Source organism: Pelophylax lessonae (assembly GCF_965119305.1).
Source record: "Pelophylax lessonae genome assembly, chromosome: 8".
NCBI classification, from domain to species: domain Eukaryota; kingdom Metazoa; phylum Chordata; class Amphibia; order Anura; family Ranidae; genus Pelophylax; species Pelophylax lessonae.
This window is the reverse complement of record NC_138775.1, coordinates 19422095-19448807: the sequence shown is the minus strand read 5'-3', so window position 1 is coordinate 19448807 and position 26713 is coordinate 19422095. Positions and strand designations below refer to the sequence as shown.

At 45.3% G+C, this 26713-nt stretch overlaps 2 protein-coding genes across 2 annotated transcripts in view; one reads left to right on the top strand and one right to left on the bottom strand.

Annotated features, from left to right (window-relative positions):
- The window catches only part of FANCD2 (FA complementation group D2), a 75738-nt gene extending 58083 nt beyond the window's left edge, over window positions 1-17655 (top strand). Inside the window, exons 30-44 of the mRNA XM_082265076.1 lie at window positions 161-271; window positions 1744-1872; window positions 5555-5673; window positions 5805-5915; window positions 6184-6311; window positions 6396-6495; window positions 7157-7276; window positions 10228-10321; window positions 10403-10474; window positions 12497-12535; window positions 12616-12690; window positions 14000-14074; window positions 14204-14350; window positions 14439-14534; window positions 17116-17655. Of these exons, the coding sequence (XP_082121202.1) occupies window positions 161-271; window positions 1744-1872; window positions 5555-5673; window positions 5805-5915; window positions 6184-6311; window positions 6396-6495; window positions 7157-7276; window positions 10228-10321; window positions 10403-10474; window positions 12497-12535; window positions 12616-12690; window positions 14000-14074; window positions 14204-14350; window positions 14439-14534; window positions 17116-17160 (1461 nt within the window). The 3' untranslated portion in view covers window positions 17161-17655. The remainder of the gene's footprint in view (window positions 1-160; window positions 272-1743; window positions 1873-5554; window positions 5674-5804; window positions 5916-6183; window positions 6312-6395; window positions 6496-7156; window positions 7277-10227; window positions 10322-10402; window positions 10475-12496; window positions 12536-12615; window positions 12691-13999; window positions 14075-14203; window positions 14351-14438; window positions 14535-17115) is intronic.
- Window positions 17656-17947: 292 nt separating this feature from the next.
- On the bottom strand, window positions 17948-18481 carry FANCD2OS (FANCD2 opposite strand; the record flags this gene model as incomplete). Its single annotated transcript, XM_082266256.1, has 1 exon — window positions 17948-18481. One exon carries the CDS (start codon window positions 18479-18481, stop codon window positions 17948-17950), a length of 534 nt encoding a protein of 177 aa, XP_082122382.1.
- Window positions 18482-26713: the final 8232 nt, after the last annotated feature.

Below are 26713 nucleotides of genomic sequence, written 5' to 3'. Positions count from 1 at the left end.
CACTGTAGCTAGTTAAATGCTGATGTCTGTGTGTGCTTTATAGTTTTCTCATAAACACAGAGGTCACTTTTTTACTGATAGATCTGTAAGGGTCAGAATGAGTGATGTGGTGCATTGTGTAGGTGGTTCATGTTCATCATTACGAAATGTTTGTTGACAGGCGACAGAAGTGGTGCAGCTGGGACCAGCCGAGCTAGTATTCCTACTGGAGGACCTTTCCCATAAAATGGAGCACGTCCTCATGGCTGCAAAGAGATCACCACTGATGAAGGTATGGCGCCTAAATAGAACAACATTCTCCCACAGGATGGATGTGTAAACCATACACTGTAAATCTGCTGAAAGGCAAGCAATGACTTCATTAGGTTCATTGAGGGTCTCTTGTGCTCTCACCATGTTTCTGAACAACCTTCAGATTTGTATCCATCACAAGCTGCCCGTGACACTGTTGGTTCCTGACTTCATGGGCTTCATTATGAGGAATAGTTGCTCCACCTGGAAGATGGCAGTGTACTTTGTACATATTAACCACTTTACCACCGGAGGATTTTGCTGTCTTACGTCTGAGCCACTTTTTGCCATTCGGCACTGTGCGACTTTAACTGACAATTGCGCGGTCATGGGACGCCGTACCCAAATTAAATTTACGTCCTTTTTTCCCACAGAGCTTTCTTTTGGTGGTATTTGATCACCTGTGCGATTTTTACTTTTTGCGCTATAAACAAAAAAAGAGCGACAATTTTGAAAAAAATAACAATATTTTTCACATTTTTTTTATTTGAAATTCCCCCCAAAATAATGTAAAAATCAAAATTTTTTTAAATTTTTGGCCAATTTGTTTTCTGCTACCTATGTTTGGTAAAAAAAATCGCAATAAGCGTATTTTGATTGGTTTGCGCAAAAGTTATTGCGTTTACTAACTAAGGGAAAGATTTATGTCATTTTTGGTGTTTTTTTTTTAACGCGTAATGGCGGCGATCTGCGATTTTTTTTTTTTTTTTTCTTGCGGGACTGCGACATTGCGGCGGACAGATCGGACCCTTGACTGACATTTTTGACACTTTTGGGGGTACCAGTGACATTACCACAGTAATCAGTGCTATAAATATGCACTGTTACTGTAAAAAATGACACTGGCAGGGAAGGGGTTGATTTTTATTGGTGATCAAGGGGTTAATGTGTGCCTGGTGCTTACTGACGTGTGTGGGGGGAGGGGACTATGTGACACAAGGACAGATCGCAGGTTCAGCTATGCTGAACCCTGCAATCTGACCCTGCCTGTCACTTAGGAGATCCGCCCGCTTGTGTTTACACAAGAAGGCGGATCTCCACACTCGATTCCCCCGACGATCGGGGAAGAGCGGCGGTGATCACCGTCGCTCCTCCCCTGGCCCGACTCCCACTGTGACTGAATACAGCGGGAGCGAGCCTCCGGCGGCTCGTGCGCGCCGCCGAGACAGGGGAATGTCTGGTGACGTAGATTTAAGTCGCCAGACGTTATCGAGCCACTTTGCCGCAGTAGAGCTCTAGTGAGCAGTGCGGAAGTGGTTAACAGGTGCTCCTAAAGAGTTCCAGCATAAAGGAAAAAGAACAATAAAGTTCTGAGCCACAGTAACCTTATTATGTGTTTTACTGCAAAGGTTGTTATTTAACTGACATTACTTTAGGATTTATTTTAATTGGCCAGTATGAATTTAGGTAACACTGAGCAGAGTTCTTCTTTCACGTGTCTTGTTTGCCCAGGTGAAGGTATCCAGGAACTCAGAGTTCTCCCATTTAAAGCAGAAGACTCCACAGGAAGTGGTAAAATTTGTGGTGCAGCTGCTGAACCCTCTGTGCAACCACATGGAGAACACCCACAACTATTTCCAGGTTAGCAGACACAGCTCATTAATTAATATGTGATGCTGGTACTGAGTACTCTGTATTGACCTGGTTAGTACACTATAAGAGCAGCATGCCAGTACCGAGTGCCCATATTACTTGACATGGATCTGATTAGCATACAATGGGAGCAGAATGTCAGTACAGTTTTGGTGTGTTCAACACAGGCGACATGGGTCACTCAAGGCAAAGGGTCTAAGTGACATCTTGGCTTCCCCAGAGCTCCTGAAGTTGAAGATGGGCCAGAGACCCTAGTGTTCCTGGTTTGCTTTGATGCAACTGTCAGAGAAGAGTAGTCAGGTCTAGGCAGAGGTCTTGGCAGGCAGAAGAGTAGTCAGGTCCAGGCAGAGGTCTTGGCAGGCAGAAGAATAGTCAGGTCCAGGCAGAGGTCTTGGGAGGCAGAAGAGTAGTCAGGTCCAGGCAGAGGTCTTGGCAGGCAGAAGAATAGTCAGGTCCAGGCAGAGGTCTTGGGAGGCAGAAGAGTAGTCAGGTCCAGGCAGAGGTCTTGGCAGGCAGAAGAGTAATCAGGTCCAGGCAGAGGTCTTGGCAGGCAGAAGAGTAGTCAGGTTTAGGCAGAGGTCTTGGCAGGAAGAAGAATAGTCATGTCCAGGCAGAGGTCTTGGCAGGCAGAAGAGTAGCCAGGTCCAGGCAGAGGTCTTGGCAGGCAGAAGAGTAGTCAGGTCCAGGCAGAGGTCTTGGCAGGCAGAAGAGTAGTCAGGTCCAGGCAGAGGTCTTGGGAGGCAGAAGAGTAGTCAGGTCCAGGCAGAGGTCTTGGCAGGCAGAAGAGTAATCGGGTCCAGGCAGAGGTCTTGGCAGGCAGAAGAGTAGTCATGTCCAGGCAGAGGTCTTGGCAGGCAGAAGAATAGTCAGGTCCAGGCAGAGATCTTGGCAGGCAGAAGAATAGTCATGTCCAGGCAGAGGTCTTGGCAGGAAGAAGAATAGTCATGTCCAGGCAGAGGTCTTGGGAGGCAGAAGAATAGTCAGGTCCAGGCAGAGGTCTTGGGAGGCAGAAGAGTAGCCAGGTCCAGGCAGAGGTCTTGGCAGGCAGAAGAGTAGTCAGGTCCAGGCAGAGGTCTTGGCAGGCAGAAGAGTAGTCCGGTCCAGGCAGAGGTCTTGGCAGGCAGAAGAGTAATCAGGTCCAGGCAGAGGTCTTGGCAGGCAGAAGAGTAGTCAGTTTTAGGCAGAGGTCTTGGCAGGAAGAAGAATAGTCATGTCCAGGCAGAGGTCTTGGCAGGCAGAAGAATAGTCAGGTCCAGGCAGAGATCTTGGCAGGAAGAAGAATAGTCATGTCCAGGCAGAGGTCTTGGGAGGCAGAAGAATAGTCAGGTCCAGGCAGAGGTCTTGGGAGGCAGAAGAGTAGCCAGGTCCAGGCAGAGGTCTTGGCAGGCAGAAGAGTAGTCAGGTCCAGGCAGAGGTCTTGGGGCCCAGAAGAATAGCCAGGTCCAGGCAGAGGTCTTGGCAGGCAGAAGAGTAGTCAGGTCCAGGCAGAGGTCTTGGGAGGCAGAAGAATAGCCAGGTCCAGGCAGAGGTCTTGGCAGGCGGAAGAGTAGCCAGGTCCATTTTGGGTTCTTGGCAGGCAGAAAAATATTCAGGGTCAATCAAGGTCAGCAGTGAGGTTAGTATAATAGCTTATATTTAACAGCAAGATTGTAGCTGGTGAGAAGATCCCGCACACACCACTTCAAAGGCTGAAGCTTAAATACCCATCTGGCTAGTGGATACACCCAGCGCCATTTTAGAGAACTTTGGAAGTCTTGTCAGGAATTCTGCAAGTTCCATTGGAAGTACTGACAGGGATTGTATGAGTTCTATTGGAAGTACTGTCAGGGATGCTGCAAGTACCATTGGAAGTCCTGGCAGACATTCTGCAGGTACCATTGGAAGCCCTGGCATAGATTCTGCGAGTAGCAATGGAAGTACTGGTAGGGATTTTGTAAATTCAATTGGAAATACTGGCAGGGATTCTGTGAGTACCATTGGAAGTTCTGTTAAGGATTCTGGAAGTCCTAGCAGGGATTCTGGAAGTTTTCTAATGGGTACTGCTGAGACTGAGTGCCCATAGTACTTGGTATTGATCTGATTAGTATATAATGGGGAGCAGCATGCTGTTCCTGGGTATTGATCTGATTTGTATATATCGGGGAGCAGCATGCTGTTCCTTGGTGCTCATAGCACTTGGTATTGATCTGATTAGTATATAATGGGAGCAGCATGCTGTCTTGGTGCTCATAGTACCTGGTATGGATCTAAATAGTATATAATGGGGAACAGCATGCTGTTCCTGGGTGATCATAGTACTTGGTATTGATCTCATTAGTATATAATGGGAGCAGCATGCTGTTCCTGGGTGCCCATAGTACTTGGTATTGATCTGATTAGTATATAATTGGAGTAGCATGCTGTTCCTTGGTGCTCATAGTACTTGGTATTGATATGATTAGTATATAATGGGGAGCAGCATGCTGTTCCTGGGTGCCCATAGTACTTGGTATTGATCTGATTAGTATATAATTGGAGTAGCATGCTGTTCCTTGGTGCTCATAGTACTTGGTATTGATATGATTAGTATATAATGGGGAGCAGCATGCTGTTTCTGGGTGATCATAGTACTTGGTATTGATCTGATTAGTATATAATGGGGAGCAGCATGCTGTTTCTGGGTGATCATAGTACTTAATATTGATCTGATTATTATATAATGGGGAGCAGCATGCTGTTCCTGGGTGATCATAGTACTTGGTATTGATCTGTTAGTATATAATGGGGAGCAGCATGCTGTTCCTGGGTATTGATCTGATTTGTATATATCGGGGAGCAGCATGCTGTTCCTTGGTGCTCATAGTACTTGGTATTGATCTGATTAGTATATAATGGGGAGCAGCATGCAGTTCCTGGGTGCCCATAGTACTTGGTATTGATCTGATTAGTATATAATGGGGAGCAGCATGCTGTTCATTGGTGCTCATAGTACTTGGTATTGATCTGATTAGTATATAATGGGGAGCAGCATGCTGTTCCTGGGTGATCATAGTACTTGGTATTGATCTCATTAGTATATAATGGGAGCAGCATGCTGTTCCTGGGTGCCCATAGTACTTGGTATTGATCTGATTAGTATATAATGGGGAGCAGCATGCTGTTCCTGGGTGATCATAGTACTTAGTATTGATATGATTAGTATATAATGGGGAGCAGCATGCTGTTTCTGGGTGATCATAGTACTTGGTATTGATCTGATTAGTATATAACGGGGAGCAGCATGCTGTTCCTGGGTGATCATAGTACTTGGTATTGATCTGATTAGTATATTATTGGAGCAGTATGCTGTTCCTTGGTGCTCATAGTACTTGGTATTGATCTGTTAGTATATAATGGGGAGCAGCATGCTGTTCCTGGGTGTTCATAGTACTTGGTATTGATTTGATTAGTACACTTTTGGAGCTGCATGGTGGTATTGAGTTCCCCAAAGTACTCTGATCTGAATAGTACACAATGAGAACAGCATGCTGGTCCTCAGTGCCCAGTGTACTAAATAATGACCTGATTAGTATACAATGGGAGCAGCATGGTGGTCCTGAGTGCGCCTAGGGCTGTGTATTGATCTGATCTGATGCCAGTGTTGGGTATGTTGTGTGCTGAGCACAGTGTCTTCCTTCTTCTCAAAATTCAGACTCTGCTGACAGAGAAGAATGGCGTAGTGGATGCCCTGGGGATAGACCTTAAAGAACATACCTACATGTCCTCCTGCTACCAGCTGCTGCTTCAAGTGTTCCACGCCCTCTTTTCCTGGTTTGTCATCTCTCCGCTATACATATCACATATATATATTAATATTGGCATTGGTCACTGAGCCATGATCCTGTGTGTGTATATAAGCCTGCACATGCGTCCAGGTAATGCTGTGACTGTGTTTTATTCAGGTCTGGATTCTCTCAGCTGGACAACCGCGCTTTGCTGAAGGCAGCACTGGGTATCCTGGTGGGAAGGCTGAAAGAGACGGACTCAGATCTGACGATAGAAGAGCTGGTCAGGTAAGAAGATCTTAACACTGTGGGGTTGAATTACTAAAACTGGAAAGTGCAAAATCTGGTGCAGCTCTGCATAGAAGCCAATCGGCTTCCAGGTGTTTTTTTTTTGTCAAAGCTTAATTGAACAAGCTGAAGGTAGAAGCTGATTGGCTACCGTGCACATCTGCACCAGATTTTGCACTCTTCAATTTTAGTAAAGCAACCCCACTGTGTGACTGACAGATTTGTGGCTTCCCAGAATTCATTGCTCTTCCCTCATCTTTACTCCCAGCCACAGTTTCAGCTACCTGCAGAACCTTTGCAGCAGTGTCCCGAGCATCCGCTGCGCCCTGTGTCTTACACAGCTGCTGATCAGCATGGCAGAGAAGACTGACGCCCTTCCATATCACGGCAAGATAGGTATAATGGGCACATCCTGACGTCTCCCCTATACTGCCTGACCTAAACATGCGTGTAACCTTGTGTAATCTTTCACTGAAACAGCTTCCATTGTGAAACGTTTCCTGTGCCAGTCCTGGGTACAGCCCAATGGTGAGCGTGAGAAGGGAATACGATTTCATGAGAACCTGCAGAGCCTACTGTGGTGAGTGAAGTGAGGAGACATTATCATAGCGAGCTGCACAGGGCACTCTACGTGGTGAAATATATGAAAGCGGTATTAAAGCGGAGTTCCAGCCCCCCTCTAAAAATTAAAAGTCAGCAGCTACACATACTGAAGCTTCTGACTTTTAATATTAGGACACTTACCTGTCCTGGAGTCCAGAGATGTCGGCACCGCAGCCGATGTTTCCAATGGCTGTCGGGTGATGCCGCCACCATTGCCGGTAAGGGAATCCGGCAGTAAAGCCTTGCAGCTTCATGGGCGGGTCCCTAAATTGATGAGCTAATAATAGCCCCACACCTAGGAGGATGGAGCAAAAGCAGAAAAGCTCCCCCCCCTCCCCCTTTGGATAATGCCACACTTCCTCCACAGGAGAACCCCTCTGAAAAAATTGACTCCAGAGCCAAAACCACCACCCCCACCCTTCCAGACCTCATTCTTCCTGGGCCTGTAAATGGGGGTAATGCTTATGCCAGAGGTCTGCTGGCATAAGCTGCTTCTGCTGATGATTTCCAATGAGTACCGTACATATCTGTGTGACATGTTTCAAGTCCAGTCAAAATCGCGGCAAAGAATCGTGCCACTTTTAGGTCGCACAAGTGTGAAAGGGGCCTAATAGTGAATGATCTGTCCTATCTTCCAGGAAATACTTGCAGTACACCGATGTCCTCAAAGCCGTGGAAGACATCTGCAGTGTTGGAGTGTCAGAGTTGACGAACGCCTCAAAAGATGGACATTCATCTACGTATCCAACCCTAAACAGGTGATATATCATGAGATCATCAGCTCACGCTCTTGTGCCCTTGTCACATTTTTATTTATTTATTACAGGTACTTGTATAGCCCAGTCAATTTACGCAGCTCCGGAAGGTTTTACCTCCTTCAAAACCAGAGCATTTTTTGCTATTCAGCACTGCGTTACTTTAATTGCCAATTGTGGGGTCATGCAAAACTATACCCAAATAAAACAAATTTCATAAAAATCTTTTTTTTTTTTTTTTTTTCACACTAATAGAGCTTTCTTTTGGTGGCATTTGATCACCACTGCGTTTTTTTTATTTTTTGCGAAATAAATGAAAAAAAGAGTAAAAATGTTGAAAAACAACTATATTTTATACTTTCTGTCATAAAACATATCCAATAAAATCAAATTTTGTTATAAAATTAGGCCAACATGTATTCTGCTACATGTCTTTGGTTAAAAAAACAAAAAAAAAAAAGTACATATATATTATTTAGTCTGTAGGAAAGTTTTATAGTGTCCGCAAAATATGGTATATTTGAAAATTGATCAGTCGTTCCTTGAGGCCCTTAAAATGTCAGGACAGTACAAGTACCCCCAGAACTACCCCTTTTTTGGAAAGTAGACAGTCTGAGGCATTTATTAAAAGACATGGCAAGTTTTTTCGAAACTTTTTATTTTTGTCCAAATATTTTCAAAAATGAAGAAATTAAATAAAATTTGTATTTTTTTTACAATTAGTTTTTTTTTAATTTTTACATACCATTACCAGCACAGTACAGCATCATGATTTAACTGGTGTGGCTGTGATCAGGGACACTGACTGGTGACAGCATGTAAAAAAATAAAAAAAAATTTAAATCATTTTTTTATTCAACATTATAAATATCATTTTATTTAACATTATTTTTTTAAATACTTTAATCAGAGTAGTTCAATGTTACTATAGTAATATTGTATTACTCTGGGGGGTGATCAGGGATTTTTGTTTTGTTTTGTTTTTTTTTTTACACTTTGATTGCTGGCACAATAAAGATTGTTGTATCAGCAATGCTTTTAACTGTCATGAATAGGTCAAGTTCATGACAGCTGAAAATACTAGTGATCTGTGATTGGCTACAGCTAATCACATGGTACAGGGTGCTGTAATTGGCCCAGGTACCATGTGATAGCTGTGGGCCAATCACAGATCACTAGCAAAGCTGTTATGAATCTTATTGATTCATAACAGCTTTGTTGACATTGTGATCATTGAATGGCATAGCAATCACACGATCGCTAGGCCCCAAGTATCGGGATCTGCATTCCACTTTGCCAGGTGGTCACATTGCTTTAGGGTTGCCACCTCATCCCTTTAAACCAGGACACACATTGATTACACAGGTTCTGTGGCTGATTAAGGTGGTAATTAAACTCACTTAGTGCCTTTTGTGCATTATATCAGCCTCAGAACCTGTGTAGGTAATAGGTGTCCTGGATTAAAGGGATGAAGAGGCAACCCTACATCTGTTAACCACTTAAGCCCCGGAAGATTTTACCCCCTTCCTTACCAGGGTTTTTTTTGCGATTCGGCACTGCATGACTTTAACGGACAATTGCGCGGTTGTGCGACGCTGTACCTAAACGATTTTAACATATATATATATAACAGATTTTAACATATATAATAGCTTCTTATGTTCCATGTCTTCAATGTATAGACAGGTAGATGGTTATAGAGGGGTCATTTTAGATGTGTGGGGGGGTTTGTACTAACAATATTTTTCACATTTTTTTATATGAAATTCCCCCAAAAAAAAGTAAAAATCAAAATTTTTTAACATTTTTGGCCAATTTGTTTTCTGCTACCTATGTTTGGTAAAAAAAAAAAAATCACAATAAGCGTATTTTGATTGGTTTGCGCAAAAGTTATTACGTTTACTAACTAAGGGAAAGATTTTTGTAATTTTTATTGTTTTTTTTTTAACGAGTAATGGCGGCGATCTGCGATTTTTTTTTTTTTTTTTGCGGGACTGCGACATTGCTGCGGACAGATCGGACCCTTGACTGACATTTTTGACACTTTTGGGGGTACCAGTGACATTACTACAGTAATCAGTGCTATAAATATGCACTGTTACTGTAAAAATGACACTGGCAGGGAAGGGGTTAACTTTATTGGGGAAGGAGGGGCTAAGTATGTCCCTAGGGGCGTGTTTCTAACTGTGATTGGACATGGCTACTGGTGTAAGAACAGAGATCAACGGTCCTACATAGTAGAACCGTGTGATCTCCATTTTTACACAGGGGAGAATGACAGGCGGCTTTGTTTACATTAGCCGCCTGCCTTTCTCCCTTCACGGCGAACGATCGCGATTGACCGGTGGACATCGGGTCCGCCGGTCACACGCACTGACTTGTTAGGGAACGAGCCGGGGCTATTGGCTCACAAGCAAGTGACAGGCTAGTGACGTACCCATACGTCACTTTGCCTGGCCGGGGCTGACCGCCGCAGTATATGTACTTAAGTGCGCCTGTGTCTGTGGGCAGTCGGCAAGTGGATATTGTATGTTCACATCTGTCCCTGCCCATCTGTCCCTGCCCTCAGGGAGCTTACAATCTAAGGTCTCTAACTCACATTCATACATTCACATACTAGGGCCAATTTAGACAGGAGCCAGCATGTCTTTGTGTGGGAGGTACAGGGAGAACATGAAAACTCCAGACAGATAGTGTCATGATTGGGATTTGAACCGGCGACTCCAGTGCTGCTAGGCGTAAGTGCTAACCACTGAGCCGTTGTGCTGCCCGTCACATGACCATGTGGTCTAATGGTCCAAATTCGAATGTTCTGGTCCCATGGCACAGTGTCGTCTGACAGCTCTCTGGTTCTGGTTACCTGAGACTGATGTCACCAGGGAGTGATTGTGAAACGTGACTTCATACAGAAACTGTGCTCATCCCACTCTTCCTGTCCATTTCTCTTCTTGCAGACAGACCTTTGGGGTGTATTTCCGAGTCTTGATGGACAAGCTGGAAAAGTATGTGAGGAATATTCCAGTTGGGAAGAAGTTGGACAGCCTGGAGGTGTGTGTAGATCTTTGCTTTGTGTACAAATCGTGTGCTTCCATTACTTATCCCATCACGGGGTTGTTGTGTTTCTTCTAGGTTCAGGCAGAACGTCTTCTACAGTGGAGCTTAGCAGTCCGCAATTTCCACATCCTGGTCAACCTGATTAAAGTGAGTTACACTTACTGTGCATTTCCCACTCAGATGAGGACCCCTGGGGGGGTTTATGTACAATGCAGGCAACATGGGTGACATGTGCAATAGAGATGGGCTGAACGACCCCCCTCTAACCCGAACAATGAACCACATTGAAGTCTATGGGAGGAAAAATCAAAAGTGCCCATTTTGAAGGCTTATATGCAAGTGTTTGGCCATAAAAAGGGTACTGGGATCCGGGTACTGCCCTCGGGAACATGCATCAATGCAAACATTTTTCTTTTTTAAAAACTAGTTTTTTCAGGAGCAGGGATTTTAATGATGCCTAAAGTACAACAATAACAATTAAAAATGGATTGAAATATAGTGCCTGGGGGGGGGGGGGGGGTGTGGTGGGGGGTCCCCTTAGTCTGCCTGTAAAGTGGTACATCTGTACCCTGTATAGAACCTGCTGCAGCTAAAATTACATTTCTAATAATAGAGTCAAATCATATTTAAATTGCAATTGCCAGCACCCGGCTATTTAAAAAAACGAAAGGAAAAAAAAATGCAGACCCTTATTCGACTATTGCAGCCTGGCAGAGAGCAAGCGTCCCACCCCTCCTGAACTATACCAGGCCACATGTCCTCAACATGGGGGAATGCGTGCTTTGGGGCAGGGGGGACTCTGCCTTGTTAATGTTGACATGGGTCTCTTCCAGACAACCCTGGGCTGTGGTTGTTGGGGTCTGCGGATGGGGGGGCTTAACAGAATCTGCAAACCCCCTTTAACAAGGGGGCCCCCCAGATCTCCCCTCTCCCCATGTGAATGTGTTCCCATTCACCAAAAAAGCGTACAAAAAAAAAAGAAAACCAGAAAAACAGGAGACAAATTTTTGACAATTCCTTTATCAAAATAAAAAACCGTGTCCCTTGATGTAAAGCCATCCTCAATCCCACCGCTCTGCCTACTAGGATGGCCACCCGCCGAATGCCTCCTCCGTGCTTTGACAGTTCTTATATAGGTGAGGATGAGGCCACCTGGTGATGTCAGCTGAGGCCCCACCCCCTTGTGACTACACCAGTCCATGACATTACAAGGGGGCGTGGCCACCAGGTGACATTGCCAGGTGGCCCCGCCCTTTCCTATATAAGAACTATCAAAGCACGGAGAAGTCATTTAGTGGACAGACATGCTAGAAGGCAGAGTGGTTTTTTTTTCTCGGGTCGACAGTGTGACGGGCGGCGTGATTAACGATGAATTTATATCAAGGGACACTTTTTTTTTTTTTTAATAAAGGAATTGTCAAAAATGTATCTCCTGTTTTTTGGTGGTTTTTATGTACACTTTTTTAGTGAATAGGTAGGGGTACTATATACCCTGCCTCAAAGAACCCACCCCCCCATGTGGCCGGGTATGGTTCAGGAGGGGGGGGGGGCACTTGCTTGCCCCCTCCCCCTTCTTGACCTGCCCAGCTGCATGCTCGAATAAGTGTCTAGTGTGGACTTTGGGAGGTCCCCACGCCATGTGTTTTTTTTTCGTGTGGGGTTCCCCTTTAAACCCATAGCAGACCTGAGAGGCCTAGTATGGACTGAGGGGGGACCCCACACCGTTTTTGTTTTATTTTTTAACTTTTTTTTTATTCACGTCAGCAGGGAAGCCCATTAACAGCTGATGACTCATCCATTTAGTAAGGAGGCCATGGCCGGGTTCCCGACCCGTTCCTTACACTGCACCCTGATTGGGCAAGGTTTTGCCCAATCAGGGCGCAGAATGTCCAGGGCGGGGCGAACACCCTGCAAATTTGGGTGTTCAGCGAACGGCCGAAGAGGCAAATGTGTCACAGAGAGGCCTTTGACAATATGTGTATGTGACACAGAGACCAGGCCTACATGTTTCATGTATGGTGTATGTCACATGGAGACAAGGCAGAGGGTTACACATGTCTGCTGTGTGTAACACACAAACACTGTATAGCCATGTGTCCCCACCAATCATCTGTATTGCTGTGTGTCCCTATCCACTTATCCATCTCCTGTCACTGTTTTCTTTTGTAGATATTTGACACAAGGCCAATGTTAAGCATTTGTCTAAAGGTAAGTCGGATCGCTCGCCCCTTCTTCTTATGTACTAATGTGATATGACAGCCTGCTTCACCTCTGTTTTTTGTCTGCAGTATGGCCGCCTCTTTGTGGAGACATTCCTTAAAGTGGGTATGCCTCTCCTGGACTGCAGCTTCAAGAAGCACAAGGTGAGATGGAAGACAGCACATTGTTCTCTGACATCTCAGGTCTCACCCCTAATCCATCTGTGTGCTCCCTCCTTTCTCAGATCTCACCCATAATCCATCTGTGTGCTCCCTCCTTTCTCAGGCCTTACCCATAATCCATTTGTGTGCTCCCTCCTTTCTCAGATCTCACCCATAATTCCATCTGTGTGCTCCCTCCTTTCTCAGGTCTCACCCATAATCCATCTGTGTGCTCCCTCCTTTCTCAGGCCTTACCCATAATCCATTTGTGTGCTCCCTCCTTTCTCAGGTCTCACCCATAATCCATCTGTGTGCTCCCTCCTTTCTCAGGCCTTACCCATAATCCATTTGTGTGCTCCCTCCTTTCTCAGATCTCACCCATAATCCATCTGTGTGCTCCCTCCTTTCTCAGGTCTCACCCATAATCCATCTGTGTGCTCCCTCCTTTCTCAGATCTCACCCATAATCCATCTGTGTGCTCCCTCCTTTCTCAGGTCTCACCCATAATCCATCTGTGTGCTCCCTCCTTTCTCAGATCTCACCCACAATCCATCTGTGTGCTCCTTTCTTTCTCAGGTCTCACCGATAATCCATCTGTGTGCTCCCTTCTTTCTCATGTCTCACCCATAATCCATCTGTGTGCTCCCTCCTTTCTCAGGCCTTACCCATAATCCATCTGTGTGCTCCCTCCATTCTCAAATCTCACCCATAATCCATCTGTGTGCTCCCTCCTTTCTCAGGTCTCACCCATAATCCATCTGCGTGCTCCCTCCTTTCTCAGGTCTCACCCATAATCCATCTGCGTGCTCCCTCCTTTCTCAGGTCTCACCCATAATCCATCTGCGTGCTCCCTCCTTTCTCAGGTCTCCCCCATAATCCATCTGTGTGCTTCCTCCTTTCTCAGATCTCACCCATAATCCATCTGTATGCTCCCTCCATTCTCATATCTCACCCACAATCAATCTGTATGCTCCCTCCATTCTCATATCTCACCCACAATCCATCTGTGTGCTCCCTCCTTTCTCATATCTCACCTATAATCCATCTGTGTGCTCCCTTCTTTCTCATGTCTCACCAATAATCCATCTGTTTGCTCCTGCCTCAGCTATTCTCTGTAATGTTCCTGTAAGTTCCCTGATTGTATGTAGCAGTGACTCTTGTCGGCCCAAAACTCTTTACTTTCCTTAATTAATTGAGGGACACAGGAATTCTATTGGAGTGGCCTTTACTGCCGCCTACAGGTGGTTGGGAAACTGGCAAACAGAAAAAAAAGTTTTAAGCCACCCCAGTATTCTATTATTGTATCTTGCAGGACGATGTGCAAAACCTGCTGAAAATCTTGCAGCTGTGCACTCGGCAGCTTCACCACATGTGCGGTCACTCCAAGGTATGTGTTCTGTCTTTTCTTCCCTTCAGTGTCATTCTGCCAGGTACAACTCTGTACCATCAGGTCCTGACACTGGCTGAGGCCACCAAGATCTGCTGTGTTAGCTGGACTTTATCTCTTCTCCATTAGATCCGCCAGGATGCCGGGCTCACCACACACGTCCCTCTCTTAAAGAAGACCTTGGAAATGTTTGTGTACAGAGTAAAGGCCATGCTGACGCTGAACAATTGTCAAGAGGCCTTCTGGCTGGGGAACCTGAAGAACAGAGACCTCCAGGTGAGAGCTGGGAAATACTGCAATCAGCATCTGCTGCCCTTCACTTATCAGCAGCTATTCACTACTAATGGGGCTTTTCTGTATTTAGGGTGAAGAGATCTTATCACAAACTGCACAGGAAAGCGAAACGGAGGAGGAGGAGCAAGAATCACAGCTTCCTGCAGAGGAACAGGAGGCTGAAGAGGTACAGGGTGTGTCAGTAAAAAGGGGAAGCGGAGGTATAGGGGGGGATTTACTAAATTGGAGAGTACAGAATCTGGTGCATTCGTACATAGAAACTTATCAGCTTCCAGGTTTTATTGCCAAAGCTTAATTGAACAAGCTGAAGTTAGAAGCTACAGTCCGGTCCATAAATATTGGGACATTGACACAATTCTAAGCTTTTTGGCTCTATAATAAATTAAACAAACATGATGTGCTTTAACTGCAGACTTCCAGCTTTAATTTGAGGGTATTTACATCCAAAAAGGTGTAGGAATTACAACAGTTTGTATATGTGCCTCCCACTTTTTTAGGGACCAAAAGTAATGGGACAATTGGCTGCTCAGCTGTTCCATGGCCAGGTGTGTGTTATTCCCTCATTATCCCATTTACAAGGAGCAGATAAAAGGTCCAGAGTTCATTTCAAGTGTGCTATTTGCATTTGGAATCTGTTGCTGTCAACTCTCAATATGAGATCCAAAGAGCTGTCACTATCAGTGAAGCAAGCCATCATTAGGCTGGAAAAAACAAAACAAACCCATCAGAGAGATAGCAAAAACATTCGGTGTGGCCAAATCAACTGTTTGGAACATCCTTAAAAAGAAAGAACACACCGGTGAGCTCAGCAACACCAAAAGACCCGGAAGACCACAGAAAACAACTGTGGTGGATGACCGAAGAATTCTTTACCTGCCGAAGAAAACACCCTTCACAACAGTTGGCCAGATCAAGAACACTCTCCAGGAGGTAGGTGTATGTGTGTCAGAGTCAACAATCAAGAGAAGACTTCACCAGAGTGAATACAGAGGGTTCACCACAAGATGTAAACCATTGGTGAGCCTCAAAAACAGGAAGGCCAGATTAGAGTTTGCCAAACAACATCTAAAAAAGCCTTCACAATTCTGGAACAACATCCTATGGACAGATGGGACCAAGATCAACTTGTAGCAGAGTGATGGGAAGAGAAGAGTATGGAGAAGGAAAGGAACTGCTCATGATCCAAAGCATACCACCTCATCAGTGAAGCATGGTGGTGGTAGTGTCATGGCGTGGGCATGTATGTCTGCCAATGGAACTGGTTCTCTTGTATTTATTGAGGATGTGACTGCTGACAAAAGCAGCAGGATGAATTCTGAAGTGTTTCGGGCAATATTATCTGCTCATATTCAGCCAAATGCTTCAGAACTCATTGGACGGAGCTTCACAGTGCAGATAGACAATGACCCGAAGAAAACTGCGAAAGCAACCAAAGAGTTTTTTTAAGGGAAAGAAGTGGAATGTTATGCAATGGCTAAGTAAATCACCTGACCTGTTCCAATTGCACATGCATTTCACTTGCTGAAGACAAAACTGAAGGGAAAATGCCCCAAGAACAAGCAGGAACTGAAGACAGTTGCAGTAGAGGCCTGGCAAAGCATCACCAGGGATGAAACCCAGTGTCTGGTGATGTCTATGCGTTCCAGACTTGAGGCTGTAATTGACAGCAAAGGACTTGCAACCAAGTATTAAAAAGTGAAAGTTTGATTTATGATTGTTAATCTGTCCCATTACTTTTGGTCCCTTTAAAAAGTGGGAGGCACATATACAAACTGTTGTAATTCCTACACCGTTCACCTCATTTGGATGTAAATACCCTCAAATTAAAGCTGAAAGTCTGTAGTGGTGTATAGAGCCAAAAAAGATTAGAATTGTGTCGATGTCCCAATATTTATGGACCTGACTGTAATTGGCTACCATCCACAGCTGCATCTGATTCTGAGTGCTCCACTTTTAGTAAACCTCCCCCTTTGTGTCTGTTTGTTATGGGGAAAGGGGGTCTGCAGACTCCATACTTGTTAGGAGGGAGGGGGTCTGCAGGCTCCGTACTTATTGGAGGGAGAGGATCCGGAAACTCCATGCTTTTTAGGAGGGAGGGGTCCGCTGACTCCATGCTTTTTAGGAGGGAGGGGGTCCGCTGACTCTATGCTTGTTAGGAAGGAGGGGGTCTGCAGACTCCATGCTCGCTAGAAGGGAGGGGGTCCGCAGCCTCTATACTTGTTAGGAAGGAGGGGATCTTCAGACCCCATGCTTGTTAGAGGGAGGGAGGAAAGTGATTTTCAGACTTTCTGGTCGGTGGGGTTTGTCTGCAGACTCCATGCGTGTTGGGCAGATTTTGGACTCTATGCTTGTTTGTGGGGGTAAGACTCTGCAGACTCCATGCTTTTTAGAGGAAAGAGGGGAATCAGTGTGTATGAAGCATTATAGTGGAAGGGTATAGTGAAGTTGTGTTCTTAAAGTGTCACAGCAGAGGCAGTGTGTATGATACATCATAGGTGAAGGAGAACGGGTTAGTGGCTTGTATGTAGTACCCCAGCAGAGGATGAATGTCGTAGTGGGGGAGTATTGGGATGTGAAAATTGGGTTGTAAGAATCCTTATATAACATATCATGAAAACAGTATCTGACTGTCAGACAGGGGTTGGAAGGTGACACTTTCTTCTATCTCCCCTGATGAGTTTGGGGTTATTAGGGACTGCAGGAAGATCGCCCTGAAAAACAACTGCTGATTGTGTCTTTGTCTGCAGGAGGAGGAGGAGAGCGAGGAGGAGGAAGAGGAGGAGTCAGACTAATGGTCATCTTTACCATTCTAGTTGATCTATTTTTGTCTACACCGCTGACAGGAATTGTCTCATCTCTGTAGAAAAGAAATAATAAGGATAATTCCACAGCATCTAATAGACTGCATGTTGTCACCGCAGGGCCAGCCTTCCTTACAGCGGCCAATCAGAGAACAGCTGCTGGCAATTTAAAGCATTTGCAATGAAGACGTTGGGTATTGGATGTCTTACTGGAGAACCGGCTGTGCTTTGATCTCAGCAGCCAATCAGTGCCCACCTTTTATGTTATAATCTGCTTTGGCACAAGGAATAGGAGAAGCTGATTGGTTGCTGGGATGGAAATATGGATGGAACTGTCCCCCTTATGATGTAAAAGCCACATAGTTCTGTTCTGTAAGGGGGATTCCCCCTGTTTTTGTGTCTGTCACACATTGCCGTTACTATAAATGTATGTGTCACGCATCTTTTATGTTTATTGTATTGTATTGGATGGAGGACAATAAAGTTGTTGATCTGTAGATATAATGTTTTATGAGCCAATCTGCCCTTCCAACGGTAGTCCTTTAATTATCAGCAGGCCTGAAATAAGAACTGCCTGTGTTACCTCCCAGTAACCAGTCAGCTTGCAGCTGTCATTTGTCTTGCAGACAATGATAGATGTGCTCCCCATCAGCTGCTTGTGGGTGACTGGATCACATGATCTCTTATCTACAACAGATCTTGATTTGCACATACACAGCTCTATTGAACATGTTTATTATAGGAATCTATCGGGGAACAGGAAATGAACATTCATCAGCTATATTTTGGAAGGTTTGTCATTCATTGCAGGGTTACTCTTTGCATGTTGTAGAGTAAACACACATTTCTTGTAGGTGGTGTACAGCAGAAGAATTGCATACAGTAACTGCCTGCATATCTTATTGACCAGCTGCATACGTACAGCGTCCTGCTCTGGTGGCTCCAAGTACAGCTTGCTGACTACCTTGCTGAACGCTGACTTCTCTGACACATGGAAGGTTCCGCTCCATTTCGGTGGCTGCGCCGTAATCATGTCACGAAACACCACGTCCAGTCCTCGCAGAGCTATTGGCTTTGGTGCCATTACATCCCTTGGGTACCATGTCTTATTTCTGTTTTTGATGTGGGCTGCCAGGTTAAAGACCAGTGGGCATCCTGGGAGCCTTCTACCTAAAAGTCGGGACAGTTTGAACTCTTCTGTATCCGAGGGATTCATCGAGCTGTGGTACACTTTGGGCTTTGGTGTAGCTCGTCGCAGCCATTGTAAGCTTTCATCTAGCGGAGTCCACGTCCAGAGCTGGTACATCTCCATCCTGTTATCTGTAGGGGAGAGAGAGAGAGAAACGTCAGAACAATGATGATAGAAGATGGCAACTAGAGCTGGTACATCTTCATCCTACTATCTGCAAGAGAAAGAGAGGAACATCAGTACAATGGTGATAAATTATGGTGACTAGTACTGGTATATCTCCATTCCATTATCTGTAGGAAAGAGTCAAGACAATGGTGATGGAGAATAGTGACCAGAGCTAGTAAATATCCATCCTACTATCTGCAGGGGAAAGTGGAATGTCATTACAATAGTGATAAAAGATGGTATCCAGAATTGGTACATCTCCATCAGCAGGAGAGAACGATAGAGGAATGTCAGTACAATGGTGATGGAAGATGGCAACCAAAGCTGGCACATCTCCATCCTACTATCTGCTTGAGAGAGAAGAATAATAATACAATGGTGATGGGAGAGGTTGACCAGAGCTGGTACATCTTCATCCTACTATATGCAGGAGAGAGAGAGGAATATCTGTACAATGGTGATGGAAGACAACAACCAGAGCTGGTATCCATCCTATCAGTGGGAAGAGAGTGAGGCCTGTCAGTACAGTGATGATGGGAAGAGGGTGACCAGCACTGGTACATGGCCGTCCTGCCATCAGTAGGAGACAGAGGAATGTCATTACAATGATGAAGGAAGACAGCAACTAGAGCTGGTACATCTCCATCCAACTATCAGCAGGAGAGCGATAGAAGAATGTCAGTACAATGCGATGGAAGATGGCTTCTAGAGCTGGTACATTGCTATCCGTAGGAGAGAGAAGAATGTTAGTGCAATGGTGATGGAAGATGGCAACCAAAGCTGGTACATCTCCATCCCACTATCTGCAGGAGAGAGAGGAGAATGTTAGTACAATGGTGATAGGGGAGGTTGACCAGAGCTGGTACATCTCTGTCCTACTATATGCAGGAGAGAGTAGAATATCCGTGCAATGGTGATGGAAGACAACATCCAGAGCTGGTATTAGGGCTGCACGATATTGGGAAAAAAATCACATTGCGATATTTTTTCCCCAACGATATATATTGCGATATTTATACCCGCCCCTTCCTGGTGTACATGGTACAGTCGCCTCCCCTCCGTATTTGGTACCTTCTTGGCGGCCTCGGCCCTCGTGCGCTCCCTCCGCCTCTTCTGTTTGTCCCTCATGATCGGGCTGTGAAGTCGGTTCTCTCGGAGGGAGGGGGAATCTCTCTGGCTGGGGGCAGACGGAAACGCCGGAAGTGGGGGTAATGCTGGGAGTTGTAGTCCTCTCCACCCGGCAGCTCCTTCGCACCGGAAGCACACTCCCAGTCCCCACAATACACTTCTGCCCCACAGCACAGCGAACCAATCACGTCGTGAGTAGCGGCACAGCGAACCAATCAGGTGTGCAGGTACGCGTGATGGGTTCGCTGTGCCGCTGCTCACCTCTCAGTCAGGAGAACTAGCTGTAGTGCTGCCTTACATCGTATGTTCGGCGATGTGACTATCGCCCACGCTCGCAGCACGATAGTCGATATCACATTGACTATCGTTCAGCCCTAGCTGGTATATCTCCATCCTTCTATCAGTGGGAGAGAGAGGATTGTCAGTACAATGATGATGGGAAGAGGGTGACCAGAGGTACATCTCCATCCTACTACCAGCAGGAGACTAAGGAATGTCCGTACAATGATGAAGGAAGACAGCGACCAGAGCTGGTACATCTCCATCCTACTATCAGCAGGAGACCAGGGGAATGTCAGTACAATGATGAAACAAGACAGCGACTAGAGCTGGTACATCTTCATCCCACTATCTGGAGAGGAGAGAGAGAGAGGGATATCAGTACAATGGTGATGGAAGGTAGCAACCAGAGCTGATACATCTCCATCCTACTGTCTGCAAAAGAGAAGAATGCATGGTGTTGGAAGAGATTGACCAGAGCTGGTACGTCTTCATCCTACTATTTGCAGTAGATAGAGGAATATCAGTACAATGGTGATGGAAGATGGCTACCAGAGCTGGTACATCTCCATCTTACTATCAGCAGGAGATAGAGGAATATCAGTACAATGATAATGGGAAAGAGTGACCGGAGCTGGCACATCTCCATCCTACTATCTATGGGGGAAAGAGAGGAATGTTAATACAATGGTAATGGAAGATGATAAAAAGGTGTGTACATCCAATAAAATCACATGTATACACTAACAGCGCTTATAAAATAATCAGAACATCACATAGTCCATAATGTGTCATATTCATATTAGTGTGGTAAGTATAAAAGTCCAGCCAACTGCAGCATCTCTGGTAATGGTGTCCCACAACGAATATTCAAATGATTTGTGTAAGTTGTCATGGACCTTCACCACACCGGCATGCCCCCCAAGAAGTGCCCACGTACCTCAATGAGGGGAATAAAATGCCAAACAAGATGTATACAGTAGCAGGATTTCAAATTCCAGAGCAGCTCAGGAACTCCACAGAACTGGTGGCCAGTTCCGGACCTTCCGTCCCATGTACATTTACTGCAGCAGGGTGGCCTCTCTGCGCGAAATCACCTACTTGTATATGATTCACACGCTCGAGTAGGGGGCGCTTGCTAGGGTTGCCACCTCACCCCTTTAAACCAGGACACATATATTTATTATATATAGCGCTTAGCACCGAGTGGGTGAGATAGACAGGCATCCCATTGTAGTGTGCATGCCAGTTTCCTTACTCTTTTTTTCTAGGGTAATGGAAGATGGCAAACAGAGCTGGTACCTCTCCATCCCACTATATACTGGAGAAAGAGATAGAGAAATGTCAGTAAAATGCTGATGGAAGAGACTGAACAGAGCTGGTACATCTCCATACTGCGATCAGTGAAAGAGAGGGAGCACATTGTCAGTATAATGATGGAAGAGGGTGGTCAGAGCTGGTACATCTCCATCCTACTATGTGCAAGTGAGAGAGGAATGCCAGTACAATGGTGATGGTAGAGGGAGATGTACGACTGCTATAACCCTTATGGAGTCTTTGGCTAGTAAACCTTGAATATTCCAGGCATGCAATATATGCAGAAATGTACATGCTGTTCTCCCACCCATCATTTTTCATCTCCTCTCTGTCCTTTACAAGTCTCTGACTATTTAATCACTGTGGCAATTTTTTGCTGAATGCAATGCTGGTCTAGGCAGCCACAGATCACGAATGCACCATAATCCTTAGCAGCTGCACTGGATAACATGAGAACTTTGTTGCATCCTCTGATTCTGTATCATTAAACACTTCAATGCAGACATTTCTGAAAATCTCTCATTTACTGCAACTGAAATTTTGCTGTTTGTTCAGAACTGATAAACTCTTTATGCGTTCAGTATAGATGTCCCTTTTGGATTAGTCCACTCTGCATGTGCACACTGAACATACAATACAAAAATGACCAGCAATAAAAAAAAATACATTGTCTAACACTTTGCAATTTGTGTTTAAAAACAGAGGTGGGGCGGTGATGTCCAATCAAAGAACACTTTGCATCATTCATTCATAATATGCAAAGCAATCTCTAAAGCTGGGTTCACACTGTGTGCAGAATGGCTCATAGCAGGGGGTCTGGTGCGTCCCTGTTCACCGTTTCAGGTCCGAATTGTTGGCTAAATTCAGGCCTGAAACGGACCAGAAGACTTGCAGGAACTTTGTGCAAACCGCTCTGCAGCTGTCCCAGACCGGTGTGAACCGGCTTCTTTGAGAGCTGGTCACAGTGTCCTAAAGTGAATTGGATGCGGGGAAACCGCATGCAATTTGCACCAGTGTGAACCCAGCCTAAATGGCGCCTGTGTTGAGTGACTGACCACCTGTGTTCAGAATGCAGCAGGGCAGCCGCTCAGCACCGGACCCGAAAGCAAGTGGAGATCTATGGTGTAGTGAGGCTTACTTCAGTGATTTCCAGCTTGCAGAGGCTTTTGGCCAGGTATGGTACTGTATATACATAGTTACATTGGTCCAAGTTGGACCAATTTAACTAAGTATAAAATATCTATACTTGGGATTCGTCTTGTAGTAATCTATGCGAATATGAACAGCCTATTGTTAAAGGATAAGTCCAGGCAAAACCTAACTAACACTAAACCTGCCCTGTGCCACATTCTAAAGCTAATCTATCTAACCCTGTAAAGCAGAAATCGCTGTAATTACCTTTTCTGCACCCCCACCGGTCCGGTCTCCAGTGACAGAAGCTGTGTGCAGGAGAGGACCGACAACGGCTGTGAAATGAATAAACTTACTATGGGGCTTCCATTGTCGAGTGCTTTTCCTGCACCCGCCTCCATGCTGAAGCCGCCGCTGACAGTGTGGGACCGGTCCAGATCGGCTGCAGAAAAGGTAAGTACTGTGATTTTTGCTTTACAGGGTTAGATAGATCAGGTTTAGAATGTGGCACAGAGCAGGTTTAGCATTAGGTTTTGCCTGGACTTATCCTTTAACCACTTGCTGTCCGCTCTATACCAGATTGACGACCGTTAAGTGGTTGCACTATCCTGACCGGTCGTCATATGACGGCCAGTAGGATAGACCGCTCTGCGCGCCCAGAGCGGCGATCGGTGCTGCGGTGTGTCACTCTAACTCACCGCCTCTCCGATGACGTAGGCTCTTTACCATGTGACCAGCTGTGTCCAATCACAGCTGGTCACATAGTAAATAGGAAGTGCCGTTGATCGGCTTTTCTCACTTTCGTGCCTGACGGGCACAAGTAGAGGAGAGCCAATCGGTGGCTCTCCTGACAGGGGGGGGGGGGTGTCTGTGCTGGGGGGTGCAACTAGAGCCACCAGGGATTGCCCATCCATGGCCACCAGGGGTGTCCACCCATGACCACCAGGGGTGTCCACCCATGGCCAGCAGGGATGGCAATCAGGGCTCAGGGACCCTTTCAGTGCCCTCCCCATCAGAGCTGCCCATGATTGCCATCTATCAGTGCCACCCACCAGTGCCCAGCATTGCAATCTATCAGTGCCACCCACCAGTGCCCAGCATTGCAATCTATCAGTGCAGCCCACCAGTGCCCATTATTGCCCACCAGTGGCGCCTATCAGTGCCCACCAATGCTGCATATCAGTGCCTATCAGTGCTGCATATTAGTGTCACCCCATCAGTGCCTGTCAGTGCGGGATCATCAGTGCAGGAAAAACCTTATCTATTTACAAAATTTTATAACATACTTTATACTTCATAACATAACTTTTTTTTTTTTTTTTCAAACTTCGATCTTTCTTTTTATTTCTGTAGCAAAAAAGAAAAAACCTTGCGGTGATCAAATACCACCAAAAGAAAGCTCTATTTGTGGGAAATAAATTACATAAATTTGGTTTAGGTACAGTGTTGCATGACCGCGCAATTGTCATTCAAAATGCAACAGCGCTAAAAGCTGAAAATTGGCCTGGGCAGGAAGGGGGTTGAAGTGCCCTGTATTGAAGTGGGTAAAAACCTAGTTATAAAGGAGAGCGGTAGCCATTTTTGTTTAGCTTGCTGTGTGTGGGCACCCCTTACCTGCTCAGACCTATACTTCACTGATATCCAGCCACCAGCAAAAAGATAACCCTGTGTCACACGAGTCCCAGGCTGGCCATAGAAATAAGACTGGACCATCCAATACACAGTGTAAAGTCTGAACCTCCTGCTGCTCTGCTAAATGGGTGAATTAGGAAGAAACAAGCAGAATAGTTTGCATACAGGATCAGATGTGGTTATGGTGCTGCCTATAGAGTGAAGCAAGCATTATCTGGCACCTTGCTATTATAAACAGGCCATAGAGAATTAGAGTCTGGGTATTAAACCCCAATGTGTACCTGAAAATCCCAAGTCTCCAGGAGGTCCTGGGCTTTTGGATGATGTAGTACTTGGTAGAGGTGGTAGCATGCTGTAGTACCTGACAGATTAGGTGGGATGCTGTAGTATCTGGCAGAGGTGGTGGGATGCTGTAGTATCTGGCAGAGGTGGTGGGATGCTGTAGTATCTGGTTGGAGGCGTTGTAGCGCAGTAGGACTTGGCAGTTTCCTTCAGTCAACTGCTGTGTGTAGCAGACAGTTGGAAGAGCTGAGAAAACCTTTATTACTGGATGACAGTGTTGGGCTCAGGGGCTGCCCAGAGTGAAATAGGTGTTAGTTGCAGCACCTCTCTATATACACCATCTAGACAAAAAAAGGGTCTATCCATAAATGCTTTCATGCAAGATTTACACAACATTCACCCACAATTCACACGTTTTTCTAACAATAATATATTGTATACCGCTCAAGAAAAACAGCTCCTCTGCTGTTTCTGCACATAAGACAGGTGCCGACCCTGCATGCATCAGAGACATGTACAAGAAGAAAGTCTGGACGGCCGCACACTGCTTCAATCACCTTTATTGGTTCCAAATATAAAAACGACAATCCATACAGCAAATTAAAGTGGAAGAGTCCAATTAGGAAAATGTGTGCATCTTGGGTGAAAACATTTATACCATTAATAGACCCCTAGACCAGCCTTTCTCAGTGTAATGCAAGTACAGTATTTGGATATTTAAACACCCCTGTGTTCTTTATGATAAAATAATTTTTATTAATAGTCAATTAAAATAAAAGTCTTGTCCAAAAAACATTAGGGGTTGATTTACTAAAGGCAAGTAGACTGTACACTTTGCATGTTGAACTCTGCAAGGGAATTTTCTCCAGAGTTTGGTAAACGAGGGGAAACTCTGCTGCTTTCTATCATCCAATCATGTGTATGTGGAAATGTTTTTTTTTTTTTTTTCTCCTCCTCAACGTGATAGGGTATGACTTTGCAAAGCAAAACATCGCCATATTTACTAAGCTATGGAGCAAATGCCCTTGCAGAGTGCAATCTTTTTTGCCTTTAATAAATCCACCCCACAGACTTCCTTCCTGCTCCTTGCCTTAATGGCCAGTGAGAACAACAATCCTTATTGGGGATCATTGAGAAGAATCCTTCTAACATTGGGGATCATTGAGAAGAATCCTCCTTACATTGGTGCTCAGTGGGAAGAATGCCCCTTACATTGGAGGTCAGTGGGAAGAATGTTCCTTACATTGGTTCTCAGTGGGAAGAATGTTCCTTACATTGGTGGGCAGAGGGGAGAACCCTCCTTACATTGGTGCTCAGTGGGAAGAATGCTCCTTACTTTGGAGGTCAGTGGGAAGAATGCCTCCTTACATTGGAGGTCAGTGGGAAGAATCCTCCTTACATTGGAGGTCAGTGAGAAGAATCCTCCTTACATTGGTGGGAAGAATGCTCCTTACATTGGAGGTCAGTGGGAAGAACGCTCCTTACATTGGTAGTCATTGAGAAGAATCCTCCTTACATTGGTTCTCAGTGGGAAGAATGTTCCTTACATTGGTGGGCAGAGGGGAGAACCCTCCTTACATTGGAGGTCAGTGGGCTGAACACCCCTTAAATTGGAGGTCAATACATATGTATGTCTCCAGAGCTTTCTCAGTGCTTCGTTTGTTGAGTAATGTTTTCTCTTATTGGGTCAGTTTGATTAAAAAGAAACAAAAAAAAAAAACTTTAGTGTGCATTAATAATAGGTATACATTTCTTGCAGGCTCTGTGTGTAAGCTGTTTGGCCGTACATCATACAGTCAAGCAGTTACACATTAACAGGAAACATCAATGAACTACCACCGCGCTCAACAACATTCATTAAGAACTACAAGCCGACAGGCGCAAAGGCTTCCAGACCTTTTAGTTTTCAATTCACAGAACTCTGTGAATGAGTGATGCGTCCACATTCTTTGAAGATCTCCCCGCCACATGTGACATTGGGGGGCCAGGGAAGTGCAGGAGCTGGTAGATTTGTAACCGGTTACATGTTACACCCTGAATATGGGTGTAACATGTTACAAAAGGTGAACTTATCCTTTAAATTTCTCTCCAGTCAGTGCAAATGAGTGCAGATCTTTCAAATTCCTCCTACATTTGATATCTCTGTGACAGTCCTATATCCTCCAGAGTGGCACACCTGGACAGTGTTCATTGTTTGCACTGAAGGAGGCCTGCATAGGGTGACCCTAAACCAGACTCTGGATCTGTGCAGTCACAGCAGCCCTCTTTTGGAACTGGACTCTCTGCTCCAGTAACTTGAGGAAGCCTTGTGTATGGTGATCTTAAGCAGGTCTCTTCAATCCCTTTCCATATGTTCAGAAATAGAAAATGTGTCGGGATTCAAAACCTGTGACCAGCCACATTCCAGGCGGTAGCCCT